General features: G+C 46.3%; 2 protein-coding genes across 2 annotated transcripts in view; both read left to right on the top strand.

Moving 5' to 3' along the window:
- Positions 1 to 1,610, top strand: part of LOC119278588 (amino-acid permease BAT1 homolog) — a 4,132-nt gene extending 2,522 nt beyond the window's left edge. Inside the window, exons 6-7 of the mRNA XM_037559915.1 lie at positions 754 to 883; positions 975 to 1,610. Of these exons, the coding sequence (XP_037415812.1) occupies positions 754 to 883; positions 975 to 1,325 (481 nt within the window). The 3' untranslated portion in view covers positions 1,326 to 1,610. The remainder of the gene's footprint in view (positions 1 to 753; positions 884 to 974) is intronic.
- A 2,146-nt stretch (positions 1,611 to 3,756) lies between these two features.
- LOC119280089 (G-type lectin S-receptor-like serine/threonine-protein kinase SD2-5) lies at positions 3,757 to 4,992 on the top strand. The gene is made up of 2 exons (XM_037561071.1): positions 3,757 to 3,924; positions 4,420 to 4,992. Exons 1-2 carry the CDS (start codon positions 3,757 to 3,759, stop codon positions 4,990 to 4,992), a joined length of 741 nt encoding a protein of 246 aa, XP_037416968.1.
- Positions 4,993 to 20,186: the final 15,194 nt, after the last annotated feature.

Genomic DNA, 20,186 nt, shown 5'->3' with positions numbered 1-20,186 from the left:
GTTCTATGCTCACAAATATCTCCTTCCTCAAATTTACCCCCTCACAGAAATCTAATTCCTAAATCACAAATATATATTATTTAATTGAGAACTTATGACGTCATTTTCCACCTCCTGAATCTGTTGGTGTTACATTTCAGTGGACTTTTTGCTATAATTAGAAAACAAACATTAACATCAAATACCGCTTGATAATTCTTCGAATATTGCATGCCCCATTACAGCCATAATGGATTGCTATTATGATTTGGTTAGGATTTTTGCAAATTTGGATTGTTGCTTGGCTGTTGCCATAAAGGACAAAACAATGAAAGTTGTCTGTTTTTCATGGCTTGTTGGAAGTCATACGAAGGCCATGCTCACACATGTGGTTCCAAAGTACAATTTGTATTTATGTACTTCCTCCGTTTCCATAATGTAGTGCCTACAGATTTTTGCAAAAGTCAAACATTACAAATTTGACCATATTTATAAAGAAAAGTAGGTACATCTAGAACACCAAATGCATATCATTGAATACATCATGAGTTATATTTTTCGAATGTATATTGTAGATGTGGGCAGTTTTCTCTATACACTTGGTCAAAGTTGGCAAAGTTTGACTTCCACAACTATAGGCAATACATTATGGAATGGAGCGAGTATATTTTTGTTGCAATGCACATGTATTTAAGTAGCACGATACAAGTGAGAGAAACAATTATATTGTCGCAATGTATTCTCTCAATTGGCCATCTTTGTGTTGTGGCACAGGATGGGGTATGCCTTCTCAAGGGACGGAGCCATGCCGTACTCGCACCTTTGGCACCGGGTGAACAAGCACGAGGTGCCATTGAACATTGTCTGGCTCTCCGTGCTCGTGGCCTTCGCCATGGCTCTCACGGTACGTATGCATGTTTCACAGACTCGGTGTCCTACCCTGAGTCCTCGACTAACATTTCATTTCCTTGCTTCATGTTATTTGGCGTGCGAAGTCATTGGGGAGTCAGGTAGCATTCCAGGCGATGGTATCCATTGCGACACTAGGGTTGTACATCTCCTACGCGCTGCCCATCTTCTTCCGGGTGACGACCGCCCGAAAGTCATTCGTCCGAGGGCCGTTTCACCTCGGTAGGTACGGTGTGATCATCGGCTGGGCTGCCGTGCTGTGGGTGGCCTTCATCACCGTGCTATTCTCGCTGCCGGTAGCATACCCTGTGGGAAAGGACGTCTTCAACTACACGCCGGTTGCCGTTGGCGGGGTGTTGTTGCTCAGCGTTGGCTCTTGGGTCTTCCATGCTCGGTTCTGGTTCAAGGGACCCATCGTGAACGTTGACACATACTAGAATTATGAGCCTTGTAAGCTTAATTAGTTTAATGGCTGGTTGATGTTTATGCACGAAGTAGAAGTAGATTTTCTGCAGCTGTTGCGGGAATCTTGACAGCACAACACACCTTTCTCTCCGCCCCTCTTTCAAAAAATGTCTCGCCGGGCCGGTGACTGCCCACGGTAGGAGTTACCCGCTCTGATCCATGTGCATATGCAGTATCGATTAGCGGTACACTACGGCTGCAATAAGCTGCAGAAAGATTGAAAATATATATACACGATTAATGTGTTCATGTGTTCATCCGATTAAAAACATATGCACGTGTGTCATGTATAGTTCATGTGTTCTATGACAACATGATTAATTAAAACTCGATATATTCATTCAATTTAGTCGTCTACACTAAAGTACCCTACCTCAAAATGCAATAGAAGAGGAAACAACACCAGGATCTCTAATCACACGAGTGTATCAACCGAGCAAACATAAAGATCAGGGATACAGAGCGTAATCACACTGGCTTGATAGTTGACACTGACATGAACAAAGGAGGCAAATGGTCTCCCTTTCTATATATTGTACTCTTATATGGTACATCCTTTTCCAGTCAAATTAATGCCATTTTTATATTGCAAGAGCCAGATACAAAGGAGGCAAATGGTCTCCCTTTCTATATATTCTACTCCGATTTGGATGGCGGTCATGTAATAGGATAGGCATTTAGTATCCCTATCTAGTTCAGCCAGCCGGTTGTGGCATCTTGATTTGGCTAGTTGATGTTTCTAGCCTTTTTTGGCTCTGTGTGAGCTTTTTGTGATTTTCTATGACTTGTGGAGACCTTTGGAACCATGTTGGCACTTCTTTATTTTGATAATAAGATGGCCGTATGCATCGTTCTGATGCAGAGGCCGGGGAATCCCCCCTTTTCGAAAAAAATATATATTCTACTCCGATATGGTACATCTTTTTCCAGTCAAATTAATGCAATTTTCATAATCCAAGAGCCAGGGGCGGGGAGAGGAGCTGTCTTGTAATCTTATCATATCACTCCATATCACGCTAATGATTGTGGAACCCTTGGTCAACAATGCTAAATCACGCGAAAGGACATCTTGAATAATAATTCCGTGCATGACCCATATGTGGTGACAACAATTTGCCCTCGGTCAACAATGCCAAATCATGCGGAAGGGGATCTTTCCCGCGTTAAACCTTGGATAGTTTGTGACCTTGTCTAAATTTCAGTGTTGGAACTGATTTCTTACAAGTCTTGGTTGATTTTAAAAAGTACAACCTGTAATATATGACCTGCTAGTTGGTCTTTTAATAAGTAAAAATTGCAATTTTGGGAAATTGAGTCTCCCTTAACTCATGGTCAAAGGTTAGCTAAAACTAGTTTGGAGGGAGGAGGGGGGGATACAAATCGGAAGGGAGAGAGCGGTATACATCGTTTTTGATCAAGTTACTGCAATTCATAGTCCAAGGAACATTCACGAGATACCAGAAAATTGAACTTAAACGGTCTTGTTATCTGATCATACCACTCCCACATTAATGGTGTGGAAAGGGATCTTGAACAATAATTCCACGTGCGACCTATAGGTGACAACAACAAGAATCATAAACTATTACCCCTCGGTCAACAATATCGAACCATACTGAAGGGGATTTGAACAATAATTCCATGGACGTCCTATACACGATGACAAAAATTATAAACTACTTCCCCTTGGTCAACAATGTCGAATCACGCAGAAGGGAATTGCCGGCGTCCAACTATGGACAGTTTCCAAGCTTGTTTGAAGTTCAGGGAACTGATTTCTTATAAGTTCCGGTCGATTTTTATAATTACAATCTGTAATTTTAACCTAATTAAACTTTCATAAGTAAAATTTGCAATTTTGAGAACTTGAGTGCGACTTAAGAAAAAATCAGTCGTATGAGCTTTTGGCAAAACAAAAATATAGTACACTCTGTTGTTAATCAGGTGGAGATACATAGCAGGAGCGGCTCTCGGAGCAGTGGTTGGGCGTAGATGAGGGAGGATGCCACCTATGAGCCGGACGTGAAGAGATATGATTTGCAAGAAACTTTCCACTCTGAGGTGCATTGCCGTACTGGGTACTTGTATAACTCCCACCCAGGTTGACAACTTTGAAGTGACAGGTAAGGATATGCTAGTATCTTTGCCTACTTTTCACTTACCATGGAAAATAACACACCACCTCACATGAACAGAGCAGATCAGACAGAGCTTTCAAAGCTGAATTTGTTGCTCAAATCTCCCATCTGTTAATGTATGGGGTCTGACCAGTCTTCTCCTTTCTTCTCCATCAGAGCAGATAAAGATGGTACATGATGTGTGTATGTATGGCTATGGGCAGGGTCAGCCATACACCCTCCACCTTGAAAAATACCTCATGTATATACAGTAGTTGTTTAGCAGATGGCGGATATCAGGACGATCACCGGCAGGAAAGGTGACATATACTCTACGAAACTCGGCTCAGCTTCTTGGTACTTCTATGATCGATCCGGGTCTCTTGTATCACAGCTTTTCATTCTAGATGACGTGGGTGATGCCACTGCCAACGCCAACGACATGCTGACTGCTGTACTTGGTCGAGATGGATCCATTGCCTTCAGCTTCCTTCCAAATTGGAATTGCTGGAGCAGTCGGCCAAAGGGGATTCCGCTGGGCTCGTGTGACGTGCCAGCACGATGCAGCCCATACACCATCTGCATCGAGGGGGCAGGGTGCCAGTGCTCCTCGGCCCTGAGTTCGTTTCCGAACTGCAACCCCGGTATCATGTCATCGTGTAGCTCAAGGGATGAGTGGAGTTGGATATACCGGCACAAGATTCGCCTTGCCTGTTGCAGCGAACACAAACATCACAGGATGCAAGGATGCCTGCATGAACAATTGTTCGTGTGTTGCTGTGGTCTTCAACCAAGACAATTGCTTCCTTTTCGATCAAATCAGTAGCTTCCACATGAGAAATGTAAGATCTTTTTACATCTTTTGTCAAGCTACCTCTGCCATAGACATCTGGTAAAACTCCGAGGTTTTTGTACCGAGGGGGTGCACAGGTTAGGGTTTAGGGTTTAGGGTGTACATTGTGACATCAAGCCTGAGAATGTTCTGTTTGATGACAATTTCACTGCAAAGGTATCTGACTTTGGTCTTGCCAAACTGATGAGCAGAGAGCAAAGCCACGCCTTCACGATGCTGAGAGGCACCCGAGGCTATCTTGCGCCGGAGTGGATCACCAACCGCGCCGTCTCAGAGAAGTGTGACGTCTATAGCTATGGGATGGTCCTGCTCGAAATAATTAGTGGGAGGAGGAACTTTGATCCCATGGAGGACTCGGAGAAAGCCCATTTCCCACCCTTTGCGTTCAAGAAGATGGAGGAAGGTGATCTTCGTAGTATCTTCGATGCCAAGCTCAATTATGATGGAGATGATGATCGGATGGATATAGCGATCAAGGTTGCTATGTGGTGCATCCAAGAAGATTTCCACCAGAGACCTGCCATGTCAAAAGTTGTCCAGATGCTTGAAGGGGTATGTGACGTGCCCCATCCACCGACATCCTCGCGAACTGTATCCATACTCCATGAGACAGCTTACAAACCGAGTAGTGCGTTACCTTCAGCCGTGCAGCTCTCTCAAGCTAGATGATGTAAATGCTTTTCTTTTTGTCTTTGCGGTAACTCCGACCTAGCAAGTTATGGTGTTAACTATTTATTTCTACAACTGAATAACTACTATTGCTACAATAGTAATTGTAACCTGAATAATTTGATTTCCGCGGAAAAATAACTGAATAATTTGATACTATGAACTCAACCATTGTGCAATGTCTACATGATTGCACGTGGTACTCCCTGGCAATAGTACTCCCTCCGTTTTTATTTACTTTACATATTAGGTTTGGTCAAAGTCAAAGTTTTTAAATTTTGACAAAGTTTACAGACAAAAATTATTAACATATACAATAACAAATCAATACCATTAGATTCATTATTGAATATACTTTCACATCATATAGATTTATTATTGTAAATGTTCATATTTTTCCTATAAAATTGGTCAAACTTCAGTCAAATCTAATATGTGGAGTAAATAAAAACGGAGGGAGTATAAACAAAGTTTAACTCTCTTGGGTTGCTATTCCAACTCCTCTGCTAGAGCTATCATTCTTGTACCAGAAACTTTTAAAACTCAGTCTGAAAGCAACTATGTCAACACCCTTCGGCATTACGTGAAGCACCTTCAACGCATAGAACACACCTTCCTCCCCTGGCCATTGCTACTAAAACGACAATGTATGAAAAGAAACGCATAAAATTGAACAATGTGCCAAGAAAGGAGACCACAGAGGATGCATCATTAGCACCTTCCTACGCAGTAGAACACTAAGCACAAGTCGACAACCAAACCAGAAACAGTTGACACAACTTGAACAGTCGGCCAAAAACAGAGGAATCTGATGATCATGTACCTGCACTGCACGGCCAGACTGATCAACGCCCGGGACATCATCGACGTTTGTGTGGATTCTGTAGAATCTCTTCATGGGCAACGCCGGGCATAAGTGCAGTAGGCCAGAAAGCTCAGAGGCGTTTCATCAAACACAATGAGTGCGCATGCGGAGCAGCAACGCCCAGGACACATCGGTGACCACCGCTTGCACCAGTCGGCCGCTTCGAAGCTGCTGCTCCAGCCAGAGGTAGGTGCCAGCTCCAGTACACCACCCCATTGCTGCAGATCATCTTCATGGTATCGGGACCAAGACTCCACACCCCATTGATGCAGATCATCTTCCAAGCGTGTGCTCTTCCTCCTCTGGGTCGCCGTTGACCGCCGCGGCACTGCACCTCGGACGCAACAGCACACCTACGGTGACGGGATTTGGAGGCGGTACGTAGAGCTCTTGGTGCAGCGATGGAGTTTGGGGACGGCAAGCGGCGGTGCTAGGATCCAGGCGGCGACGATCTTTCTTCCGGCGGAAGTGGGGGTCCTCGGATCTGGTTTGGACGGGCTGGTCTTCGTCGTGGTGATGACCTAGGTGTCTCATGGTGGTTTTGATGAGTTCCTGAGCGAACGCGTCGCAGTCCGGTGGCGGCGGCGACGACGCCTGCGGCTGCTGCTATCCTTTTGAGGACATTGTCGTGGTTTCTTTCCTGTGCCGGGGCAAAATCCATCTCCACGGACTCGGGAACGACGACGCTTTATGTTGTCACCCTTCTAGATGCGTTGTCATGGAGCTCAAGCTTCGTCCGTCGAACCGTATCTACCGTTCTATACTTTATATGTTGTATATCTTTAGATTGGTTTGTAAGAGGGGCTTCTAACTACTCCCTCCGTTTCTAAATATTTGTCTATCTAGAGGTTTCAACAAATAACTACATACGGAGCAAAATGAGTGAATCTACGCTCTAAAATGTGCCTATATACATCCGTATGTGATAGTCCATTTAAAATCCCCAAAAGACAAATATTTAGGAACGGAGGAAGTATATTGTGTTGTCCAATCATGTACTTGCCTTTTTTGGTGACTTTTTTGTACTTTGCTTTTCTTTTTTGCCATATTTATAAAACGAGACAAGACCATCTTCATCAAATGCCTTTGGTCGCATGCATACTAATCTCGTCATGGAAGACCATGGTTATATAGAGGGTAAACCATGCACATGCAGGAAACCATGCAGGAAGGACACCAGTGAAGTACTCACCGAAGCGACAGCTCGTCAAGACCTGAGGTGAAGGCGCCACCTTTCTGTTAAAGAGAACACTGAAGATGTAACTCCCCTCCGGCCTTTTAGGGCGTGTTTGGTTGCCGTCGCCTACAGTACTCGCGTTACATACACATTTCCACTCGGCCTGTCTCTAAAAAACAGCCTCATATGTGATATCTGCGAGTTGTTTGGTTGCCTAAATATGGACTGCTTGCATTAGGAGATCAACTTTGACACGTTGTTTGGTTGCCTGCATTGTCTCGACGCATGCAACTACACTCTGTTTGGTTGCCCGTATGAAGTATGATTAAGAGCTAGCACTTGCACTTAGCACACAGAGTTAAGAGATAGTAGATGAAGTGGAAGAAGAAATGCAGTGTGCGCAGACCATGGCGACTGCGGTGGATAGTGGCCGTGGCGCCATGTCCGACATGACGAACATGGAGTCGTGGACGAGCCACCCCGCCGGCGGCACGACGAGCAACAACGTCGGCGAACTAGTTGCGGTGCTTGCGCAAAGACGGTCGACAGAGGAGGAGAATGCAGTGTCTGCGTCATGGTATCGTCAGTGCAGTGGATGAGAGAGGAGGCCGAGATGATCGACACCGGAAATGACTCCAGTGTAGTAGGGCGAGAGAGAGGAGGCCAAGATGATCGATCCCGTCGGTGGCGCACCGAACTGCAGTGTGCACGGAGGCAGAAGACACAGGAAAGTAGTGTGCACGCCATTGTAGCGTAAGTGCAGTAGGAGGACGATAGAGAATAGGCCGAGATGAGCGACGCCGTAAACGACTCTAGTGTAGTAGGACGTGGGCAAGGAGATTAAGGGGAGTCGGCGTCGAGAGGGACGAATAGGAGGACTCTGAGCAGAGGACAGAGGAGTTCGACATGGCGGCGTCAGTGCAGTAAACTGCTGCTCAAAGAGAGATGAAGCTACGATCGTCAAAACCAAAAACTTACAACACAAATGTTACGAGGAACTGCGAAATTAGGCTGCTGGTCAAAGGAAATTTTAAATGAGCGATCGTCCGCGACGAATCTGACAAAATTCTTCAAGAATAGTTTCAAACAGGAAGACAAAATTAAGATCTTACGGCTGACGAAACTACGAATCGCCTGAATGAAACCGTAGCATCGAGGTGCATCTTTTTCGTGTAAAGCCTACCTCGAATCGAAACACCATTGCGTAAATCGGAAGGGGCTAGGAAGAACAGAACTAGTTGAAAGGTTATTGAAGGTAGGAGAAGATAAGCACAATAAACATAGACAACCAAACGGATCACTTTCTTTCCGCACGGGTTAGGCTGGGTCTAATGCGGGCAACCAAACACGCCTTGTTTTGGCACTTAACCACAGACTTTTCGTCTGAACTGTGCACGCTCGATGTACATGCCTCTGTTTTCCACCGACTGTGTCAAGCGGTGCAGCAGTGGTTCACAGTCAGTTAGTAAAAAATTCAAAACGTAGTAAGCATGCAGAGCAGAAAAACGACTATGTGGTAAGCATGCAGAAAAAATCGTTACAGCAACGACGCGTATCAGTGCATGCTTACACACGTCAAAATAACGACACGAAAGCAGTTCATGCGAACTTTCAAGAACATGACGAAAGGCGGTGTGTTCGCCTTTAAATACCAGCCTTCCCGCCCAGGACCCGGACAAGCTTTCCGCTAGCACTCAAAATGGCAGAGTGCAGCAAGAAGGAAGCAGAAGATTACAACAGTACTGCCCAGTCAATCAACAGAAGCGCACCCTACAAAGAGCAAAAAGGTGGTACTCCCTCTATTTCTAAATGTATGTAGTGTGCATATATTTTTTTGATTTTGAGAAGTCAAACATTTTTTGGTTTGACCAAGATTAGTGAGACAAGTATCAACAAAAACAATACTATCAAATTAATGCAATATAGATATATGTTTAATTATATATCTAATGATATTTATTTAATATTATAGATGTAAATATTTTTTAAGTTTGACCAAGATTAGTGAAAAATGTATAAACAAAAATAATACAGCTGGATAAATACAATATATATGTTTAATGATGTATCTAATGATATTTATTTAATATTATAGATGTAAATGTTTTCCTCTATAAATGTAGTCAAAGTTTAGGAAATTTGACTTTTGAAATTTTGTATGCGCACTACATAGGAATAGAGGGAGTAATAAACATCCCCTTATCTTATCTTGACCACACCATCTTGTATACGAATGACGTATAGGTGTGATATTAACGGTACGCATCAGTCAAAAACAAGTCCTTACACAGATAACAGAGGCGCTCCAAATTCAAAAGCCAGAGTTTCAGACCAGACACTTTGTTGGAGGACACCACAGAGTCGATCAATATTCTTCTACAGCAAGAATCACAATCAACGATCTGTCTAGGCCAACTGGCCAGAGAGAAATATGCACCAGGAAAGAAAATAAATTTCACTCCGTAGAAGAGGCCGAAGAAGCTGCTGCGCAAGAAATGATCAAAACACTCAGGAAAAAATTCAACATAGAAGTTGAGAATGGAGACCGATGTCGAGGTGACAGAACCTCTAAAGTGCAGCGGCTCAAGAGAAAAATTCAAACACTCGAGCAACAAAATAAACTGTTGATGCAAGGCTGGAGGCTCACAACAGAGGAAATTCAAACAGCACACGAGTTGGTAGACACAGCAAGATCCTCTGCTTTCCAGATGTATTGCTCACAAGGAGGAGACAATCAAGAGCTGATGGACACTTTGTCTGACACCGTTTACGCAGAAGAGGAGCTACGATCAGTGCTATCGAATGTACTACCAAGTCACTCACATGAGCAAGGGTGCACCTGGTAGAAATTATGCGTGTTTAAGTTCTTTTTTCTTCTGTATTTACACATCATCTGAATAAATTTATACGAATTTAGTGCAAAGTTGAGTCATTTATTTTGAGACAGGAGGGAGTACAGAGTAATGGTTAACATTCAGGAGGAAGAGCGTGCTTTTTTTTTTGGAAAAAAAGAAGAAATAAACATTCAAATAACACGGCCATGGTGGCCTATCAGCATTGACCACCGTATAAAACTACAACCATGACGATATGACACTGTTTTATCAGATTTCAGAGTGTTGACATACAACAGACACCGCCCCCGCGTCGTTCCAACAGGGGCGACACGGGCGGCTAACCCTAGCCGCCGCCGGCGGTCTCCCCTCCCCTTCCTCTCTTCCTCGTCGCCACCAGAGGAGCCGCCGATGCGTCGCGCGGCTGCCGAGGAAGGTGGCGGCGAGGCCTTCGTCGTCCCTTCGCGGAGATCCGGATCCACTGGGCGGCGGCCCCTGCTGGTTCGGCGCCGCCGTCCGCGCCCTGGACGGTGTGCGCGGGGACTCTGCCCGGCGTCCTCGACCGCTCGGGTGGTGGGGAGTCGGCGCTTGGCGGCGGCAGTTCGGGGGCCTTCGTCCTCGCCAGATCTGGAGGCTTGTTGCTCCCTCGTTCCCGCTCCTCCCCCTTTGCGCTTAATGCCAGTGGATGCTGCTGGTTCCGGTGCTTCTGGGGATGGTGGTTCAGATTGGGACCGGAGGAAACCCTAGGCCGGCTGGTTCGGCTCGACAGCGGCGTCGGCTTCGGGCGACGCATCCTTCCTGAAGGCGGTGTCGTGGTCCTTATTCTTGTCACCTCCCGCCCTCTCCTGGGTGAAAACCCAAAATCCGGCCTGGATTGGGCAGCGGTGGCGCCATGGGCGTCATCCCCTCCTTGGAGGCGTTGCCTAGGGAGCTAGGACCCGGGTGTGGGCTCATGAAGGTGGGGGCTTTGGCCGCCGGCTGGATCTCTGCAGCTGTTCGCGGCGGCTTTCATGTTGTGCAGAGTGACCGTTGTATCTTTAGGGCGTTTCTTGTTTTTGGTATTCGCGTCAGAGGAGCGGCGTGGCATCTGGCACGTCGACAATGGCGAGTCTCAACGGCATGGAGCAGTAGGGGTATCGCCGGTGGGCGTGTGATGATGGACGAGTGCATGATGGTGGCGCTGTCTGGCGTCGTGGTGGCGTCGATGGCAGAGTGGCCTGTCACGGTTCATGCAACAATACAGCTCTGAAGATGGATTGATGGTACGTGGCTGCGGCGGCCTCATACCCGGCAGGGGTCCTGGTTGAAGAGCACGCCGGACTGGTGGGTGCCCATACCCGGCAGGCGTCCTGGTTGGGACCTCAGGTCTTAGATGTTAGGTTTGGCCGCGAGGTCTGTTTGGTATTAGGCCCAGATCATCAGCGCCCCTTCATCAGTTAGATAGGAGTAGCGACAGAGGTTGCGAAGATGGTGGCTTTGGTCTTACTGTTGTACGACTTTTGTAAGGTCTTGTGTTAATAATTAATAAATTGGCCGTATGCATCATCCAGATGCAGAGGCCGGGGGTATTCCTCCTTTTCAAAAAAAAAAACTTATTTTCCTAAGCGCTAGCTTTTTTAGGGGAGGCGTAAACATAAACGCCGCTGTGACTAATAGGAGGAACTTCTAATACATAACAATATCTTTTGAAAAAAGCAAACTGTAGCTCAGATGGTTATGTTCCTTATGGTGAAACCAGCCACTCAGGGTTTCAGTTTAGTGCTTGCATTTTTCTGGATTTATTTTAGATTTTTCGGCGATATTAGTTCAATGAGAGAAGACATTTTCCGTCGACTATGAGAGAATCTATAGTATGTGGGCAATCTTAAAAGAAAACAGCGGGACTCTGCAGCATACACTTTGGAAATTTTCACATAAATAATGCATGACATTGTTTAAAAATAAACAGGAAGAAAGGACTGCACCAAGTGAAAACTACAAAAATTTGAAGACCAACTTAAGCTAATTTATCATATTTGTCAATCAAAAACAACCATCCATAAGTTCACAAACTGTTGATAATTTCTTTATACACCACACTCCTTGTTCACCATCAGCATAACCAGTTTCATCCTCTATTAGAAACTCTAAGCCAGCCCCACGAAGTTACCCTTGACACAACACGTATAACTGACCATGTGAGAAAACATGCTCGTGTAGGTAAACACAAACTATTGATGACGTCAGATCTTGACTTTTATTGGTAGTCCTAGCATAACATAATCGAAAGATGAAAGTGACAATGTCAAAGTGTAAAAGCCCTCTCGGAAGAGGTAATAAACAATTTAGTCAAAAAACATTTATGTCTATTAAAATAGAACCAAAAACTAAATAAAACCACAAACTATGCAATCCTGCTATGAAAAGAGTAAAATTCGGAAATTATGCATAATGGGCATGTACTTTGTATGGGACATGATATATGAAGATAATATGCAACAAATGAGCTATAAAAATGTGTATAAACTAGTCATTAGTCCCTCTCGCCGAGCTAGGGCTCAGGGTGAAAACCCTTGACCATCTCCTCGATCTTGATGGCAGAGACGCGTTGCGTCGTCTCGCTCCGGAGGGCTTCAAGCCCAAGTCACCTTCAGTGTGTCACATCCTCATCACGGACATTTTAGGATCCTGGCTTGAAGCTTCATTGGCTCTGGTGTGGACGGTCGCACTTGCCTCCTTATCTTATTTACATGGGTCCTGGTTGGCGCTACTTGCAATCCTCGTTATCTGTAGGCAGGCTCAGGCTCCACGTTCTGGATCGGGAGGGCAAGGGGGTGTTCTCCAACAACATCTTGGTGTGAGTGGCGCAATGACGTCCGGTGATTTCGTTGGTGGCGAGTCTTCTTCCTTGTCGGTAATCTAGGTTGCTTTATGGTACGATATGGGTTCTCATATATTCGTGTTTTCCTGTTACCGCTTTGTAATAGGATATCATCACCACCTTGTATCGGTTTGGATGTGTTGCTTTATATGTAAAGCAGAATAGAAGCCTTTTTGGTGAAACAAGTCATACCATCTAGAATTTTCAATTTGGCTATCTATACACTAGAAACTGGTAGAACATATGAGTTAAATATTTCTACCAAGACTCTTGCAAAAAAATAAATTCTACCAAGATGTTGAACTATATAGTTAACATATGTGTGTTCACACACAAAATAGTATATATAATATATATGGATGCACCTGTCACAAATTTATTCACTAAGACAAGCAATCTTTAATCTTTTATTTTTCTCACGTATAATATCACTTGATTGAAAGATCTTTTTAGAGCTAGGGTACCATTTTTCGTAGAATATCTATCAAACCACAAGGTATTTTTCAGGGACCGACATTAGAACTATATAAAGATAAATATATAAATATTTAACAAGAGCAATATGTGGTTTAATGTGCTAACTAAGTGAAACAAAAACTATATTTGGCAAGATATAGTGTAATATAAATAAATCATAAAAATGTATCAAATTATAGTGTGAATTCTATTTATTTTGATACGTCATGAAACCAAGTTTTTTTGGACTTGCCCTCCTTGGAGTAAATCTAGAGTTCATCAACATGAAAGTTCTTTGTATTGTCGAAACAAACAACTTTAAATTTTGGGTCAATTTTTTTCAAGATCGTATGCAATCTCGCAGAAAACTTGATTTCCAATACTTTTTACCAATTTGCTCACACGAATACGACCAAGATGATTTCAACTTGAATTCGGCTCAACACGAAAGTTGTCCGTCTCATCGAGAAGAACAAGTTTTATTTGGGAACGTTTCGAGCCGAGGTCGTATGCAACCTCCAAAACCAATATAAGAGGGATATTATATATATATTGATCCCGGAGCCTCCGGGCCTACTTATCCGAATAAGGTTAGAAATTGACATATTGGACAACAATTGAGTCCTTTGCTGGTACGGAAAGGCTAGGTGCCTAATATATTGATGAGAGTGATGTCGATTAAAATAACACAATCGTTAAATGCATCTACTCATTTTGCCTCACTAGTGAAAAATGTTTTTATATTAGGGGACAGAGGGAGTACCAATTTCTATTCTTACTTATCTTTTTCCCTCATTTTTTTCTTCTCAATCTTCGTTGTTCAACAAAAACAAACCTTGAGGCTCTAAGGGCGATAAGGTTGACTAGGGCAGCCCATAGCCAGCACACATCCATACAGGGTTCCTTCCACGCATGTGGGGTTTGGGGTCTCTCAAAGATCTCGTCGGCGTGTCCTGAGTATCACTCTCCCAACGGCGTTGTCTTGTGTACCACACTACCGCGCTCAACATAGATGTGTCTAGACACACACAAATATATATACAATATATGTATGCATCGGCCACAAATTCATTTGCAGAGACATGCAATCTTTAACCTTTTATTTTCTCACAAATAAGATCACTTGGTTTAAAGATCTTTTCCAAGATCAATATCAATTAAACAAAAATAACTACCACACTTTTTTTTTGTAAAATATCTAACACAACACAGGTGTATTTCTTAATGATCTGCATCAAAACTATGCAACAAATAGTAATACTAATATGTAGCAAGTGCCTTATTGATCTATTGAGCAAATTAAGTGAAATAACAAAGTGCTTCAGATTTTGAAGTTATTTTTCACGAGGAAAAAGTATTTGATATTGTGGTGTAATAAAAATGATCACAAATAAGTATGAAATTATAGTGTAAATTCTATATATTATAACTCGCTCCAAAATTCAAATAGTTTGAACTGCTAGTGTGGAATAAACCTAGACGCCACATGGTAGATATAACAGGGAAAAGTGTCTTAGGGCAACTAGTAGAGAGATCACATGCTAACCAGTCTCATAAGAGCCTAAATTGACAATATGTTTGCTGAAGTCATAATTAGATTTACCTCGGGTGACCCTTAACAACTTACAACGATAATCAATCATTTAAAGTGTTATTTTACTGTACATGTTCATAATGATAAAAAATACCGACAAACATGATCTGCATTAATAATTATTGTGAGGAACCAAGGAATCAAACTTCTCTTTGATTTTTTTTAATAATATTGTTGGGTTTTACTAGGTTGACAGATAGAAAAAAGCTGGGCAATCATTTTCGGATGAACTTTAGGTCTTATTATTTTATCCGAGGAAGATAATGACTTATTTATAGGGACATAACAGGTTCTAACTTACGACTCGAGTACCAAGATGTTTTCTCCCCTTATCTTACTTCAGCCCCGATCTTACGTGGATGTCACAATCAGGTTTTGACAAAGGGGACACCAGGGTTGAGAACAAGATGAGCCACTCTAGGTCATGAAGGCCCGGGCTTAGAACTTCTTGGCTTGGAGTAATCGGAGAGCATGGTGATGAGGTAAAAGTTGTGGTTATTGCACCTCACAGCGGTTTTTGGGCACTGGTTATGATCCCCTCTGGACCTGCGCAAGAAGATGAAGACTAAGTCAACATGCCGTCATGATTTATTTATTTTTGCCAACTCGGCCTGGCGGACGGGTCCGACAAGTTAGTGACATCACCAAAGCAATTAGCATTTAGGTTAGTGTTTTTTTGCCACTGTCAGTGTGTTGTTTGCAATGCTTTTCGTCTCAAATTGTAACGTGATGGTTTTCTGCTAATGACGCCTGTATTGTGGTGATTTTATGGATTTGACTCCCCGTGCTATTACTCTAGTCCACTTTGTGGTGGTTTTATGGATTTAACTCCAGATGCTATTACTGTAGATCCACTTCACTCATGCTGGGTCCAAAGCATGAACAATTCCACCCACAAAGACTAGTCCATTGCCATATGACGTGGATTACATGCATCTTCCTTCTTTGAAGCAAAAGAAGAAAGTGGTACGTTGAACCACGCTGTTCGACGTGATTTTGTATCAAAGAAGAGAGGTTATTTAGTTTTGGTAGTATTAAAAAAATCATGGATGGCGTGATTAACTTTTTTTTATTGTAGAAGATTTTTCTTAAGTGCAGGATACAAAGAAGAATATATGTGCATATAAGGGACTGGAGCATGCATGCATGCATGCCTATCTTTATACGTGGTGCATGGCAAAAGCAAAAGGAGTGCCTGCGTACGACAAGCATGCATTGAAGACCAGGTATAGCAGCAACGTGCACCTCTTTGCCTGTACGCGGCGGTCGCCACGACCGGCACGTACAGCTACGTACAAATGCCCGTATGCTGGCCGGCAAGCGCGCGTACATACTTGAATAGTCGTATAATCAACAAAAAGAATGAAATGGTGAGCCTTCTAGACGGTCAGTGAGTCACACGCTTGGCAATCGAATCGGTCCACCTGCCGGCCACTTGGGTAGGAAATTTTGTACCTTGTTTTGCAGGAGTGGGCGTCAAGAAGATCAGCCGATGGATAAACATACGAAGCAAGATCAACACGTTGCCGTCTATATCCCTTCCAAGGAAATCGGCAACGGCCGAACGGCTGCTGCGCGTCACGCAGCGCCTACCCCCTCCTGCCTATAAATACACTCACGCTGGGCCAGAGATGAGGGGGCACACATCCATCCACCACGCAGCACTTCCTTCATCCATCACGCTGAAACGCAGAAGCACCCGGAGGCTAGCAAGAGAGAAGATCTGAAGCCCGGCGAGACGCAAGAAGCTCTCTCACGCGGCGCCGGATTGCCGGCCGGACAAAGGACGCAGGCATCGACGCCGGCGTACACGGAGAGGAGGAAGCCGGCGTACGCCCATCTGCGAGCAAGGAACCTCGGCGGCAACAACACGAACGCTCGACTCACGTTCCAGGAAGGTAGTACTTTGATCTAACTTACCACTTCTTTTCATGCTCCCCATATATAGAATGCATATACGGGGGAACTACACAAACGATGCTGAACTGCCGAAGAGGAGGTTGCCTTGATCGGATCGGGCCGCCGCCCGAGATAGAGCCACCGGCGCAGTGGAAAACGATGACATGGAGGTCGACAACACCGGGGTCTCCATCACCGCTCACTCCACTTCAACACGATGGTGCCGCGGGACACGACGACATGGAGCATGCCACGATGCCGCCCACTGTCGATGTCGTCAAGCCGGCCACATGGAGGTCGGCGGCGCGGAGATCGCCACCACCACTCGCGCCCACTTCATCACGATGGTGTCGCGAAAGATGACGACGGGGAGCACGCCACGACGTCGCCCACCAACGACGTTGTCGAGCTGGTGCCATGCACATTGATGGCATAGAGCTCGACGGAAGGATGCCTTTTGAGACGGAGATCGAGAGTTCGTCGGCACGCCCTTCACCCACTTCATCACACACCGGTCATCAACCTTAGCATGGAGGACGACGCGTCGCTGGAGCTCATCTTCACCAAGCCCGCGCTATGGACGCTGACGCCACCGAGGTCGGTGTCATGGAGGTCGACGCCACGGTGGCCACCCCACTCATCACCGCTCGATGAGGACGACGCGTTGCCGGAGTTCATCTTCACCAAGCCCGCGCTATGGACGCTGACGCCACCGAGGTCGGTGTCACGGAGGTCGACGCCACGGTGGCCACCCCACTCATCACCGCTCGATGAGGACGACGCGTCGCCGGAGCTCATCTTCACCAAGCCCGCGCTATGGACGCTGACGCCATCGAGGTCGGTTTCACGGAGGTCGATGCCACTGTGGTTGCCCCCACTCATCACCGCTCGATGAGGACGACGTGTCGCTGGAGCTCATTTTCACCAAGCCCGTGCTATGGGCGCTGACACCATCGAGGTTGGTGTCTTGGAGGTCGACGCCACGGTGGTCACCCCCACTCATCACCGCTCGATGAGGACGACACGTCGCCAGAGTTCATCTTCACCATGCATGCCCGCGCCAAGGTGGCCGCCCCCACTCATCACTGCTCGACGAGGATGCCGATTAGCCAGTCATGGTGCTCCCCACTGGATTCTTCACCAAGCCAGCTCTATGGAGGCCAACGGCACACAAGTCACCATCACCACTCACGTCCACCTTGTCTGGACGGTGTGGTCGACAGAGAGTTCGCCGAGACGCCGCCCACCGCTGACGCCGCCAAACCGGTGCCATCGAGGTGAACGCCATGGAGATCGCCATCATCACTCGCGACCGCTTCGTCGCGACGGTACCGTGGAGGACGATGACACGGAGCGTGCCGAGACGCCGCCTCGGTCAATGTCGTCAAGCTTGCATTATGGAGGTCGATGGCACGGAGGTCACCATCACCGCTTGAGTCCACTTCACCGTGATAGTATCGTAGAAGACAACGACACTATGCTCAATATTGCACGAGATGATGAATACTTCGTCGCGTCGGAGAGATGCCATTCAAGACCTCGACGCCGCGAAGATCACCGTCACACACACTTCGCCCACTTCATCGAGCCGGTGACATGGAGTACGAAGCCACAAAGCCATCCGGGACGCCGCCTGCCAATGATTTCGTCAAATCGGCGCCAATCACAAGGAGCTCCTCCACCACCCCGCTTCGGCACCGGCTTCGTGCCTCTCCTTCACTATGCCCGGACTCAATGGTGCCTTGGTGATGTTGTCACCAGAGCCTAACCGAACATCGCGGCGTGGTCTACACATGAAGAATAGCCTCTAGTATATACCCGTGTGCGTACAAGGCCATGTTCAAGACGGGAAGACAGGCGGCCGGATGGCTCATCACTGCGTGCAGTGACCGGCGCGACATCCGAGCTATCACTACGCTAGCTCTCCTCTCTTTGTCGTTGAAGCCAATTACACGTGCTCCATAGTACAGAGGAATGAAGCAAGGAATACAGGCGCAATCAACAGACATAGCATGTGCACATGCATGAGCCATGCACGTATCTTCTACTCCCTCCGTTCCAAAATAGATGACGCAACTTTATACTAACTTTAGTACAAAGTTAATACAAAGTTGAGTCATCTATTTTGGAACGGAGGGAGTAGCTGGCTGATGGCGAGAAGGTTGCCACCCGAAGACGACGTCAATGATGCTTGTCAGCATACCGATCTACTTCATCATGCCCGGTGTCGCCGAAGATGGAGACACGCAGCTCCCCACCTTCTGCTTGTTGTCCACTCCGCCTCACTGCACACTTTGAAGATGAAGATGTAGAGCACGGCACCCGGACGCGAAGCAAAGGCCGGGGTCCCACACCATGATGCCACGAGGAAGATGGCCTCCTACCCCCGTGTCGCTGCTACCCGCGCCACACTCATTCGGAGGTCGGAGCCAAGCAAGTTGGCGCCGCCCGAGGACAAGGCGCGGCTGCAGGGCGACGCGATTTCATCAACAATACCGCTTCTCTACGATCTCGTGAGACGATGCCTTGACTACGCCGACTGCCGTGGACTCGGCGTCTGGCCGGGACGAGGTGTCGACCACTCAGGTCATGCTGGCGCGAGCAACGCAACGGTCATACACCGACGCCGGTCTCCATCGACAATTACTCCCGCAGGGTGTAGACCCTTGTACACCCCTAAAAGCTACTGGTCGTCGAGAAGTCCAAGCCGAGCGTGATCCATGCTACCCCAACAACAACTCCTCCAACGCCGCCAAGACCGACGAGGCACGATGGCGAGGGCGAGCGTGGCCATCGCAAAGGCTACGCTACACGCGGCGCGTGTACCGACGAGGACACGGGCTCTGCCGCCGCCCACACACACACATCACCATCATCATGCATGGAGAACGCGAAGCGAAGACGACGAAGACGACCACACAGCTCAATCGGAGGTATCTTGCGGAGCAACCCGCGGGAGTAATTAACCGGGAGTCTTCCGAGGCCCCGGGAACCAGGAGATCACACAATCGCCACAGCCAGCTTGGCCGTGCTAGTAGGCCACGGAGCGCACCTTTTTTTATGGGATATTGTAATTTTATTTCTCCAATGAGATTAATGAAATACATGTTCCCGTATCTCTTTTTTTTGTGTAATACGGTACACTGGCACGCCCGCATACGCAGTTTTCTTTCCCCGGCGTCTGAGAGAAACACACTCCCTTCTTCCCTTCTCCCCGGAGTTTTAGATGTTTTTCTCGTGTCAAACACACGCTACACACAAAACATCACTTTAGTTTTCCCCTTTGGTCAAACACATAGGACGAATCAGTGGATCGAACGGGGACATCGAGCAGTATAACAACTCATGCATGATTGCTCCGATGCCAGCACGGCACAGACCGTGGAGTGTGTATCCTTTCCACTCCACTCCCTCCCTTGACTCCCTCTGTCACCAACCAAACACCATTTCAAACAAGCTCAACTGCTAGCGAACTGCCCAAGCTACCTAGCGGAACTTGCAGCGGAAGA

Source organism: Triticum dicoccoides, chromosome 3B (assembly GCF_002162155.2).
Source record: "Triticum dicoccoides isolate Atlit2015 ecotype Zavitan chromosome 3B, WEW_v2.0, whole genome shotgun sequence".
Classification (NCBI taxonomy): domain Eukaryota; kingdom Viridiplantae; phylum Streptophyta; class Magnoliopsida; order Poales; family Poaceae; genus Triticum; species Triticum dicoccoides.
This window is presented reverse-complemented; position numbering and strand designations above follow the sequence as displayed.

Excerpts from the sequence above, each read along its gene's own strand:
- LOC119280089 (XM_037561071.1), top strand. The coding sequence starts at position 3,757 with ATGGCGGATATCAGGACGATCACCGGCAGGAAAGGTGACATATACTCT. Across the intron at positions 3,925-4,419 it reads CCAACGACATGCTGACTGCT|GGTGTACATTGTGACATCAA; the intron begins GTACTTGGTCGA and ends TTTAGGGTTTAG.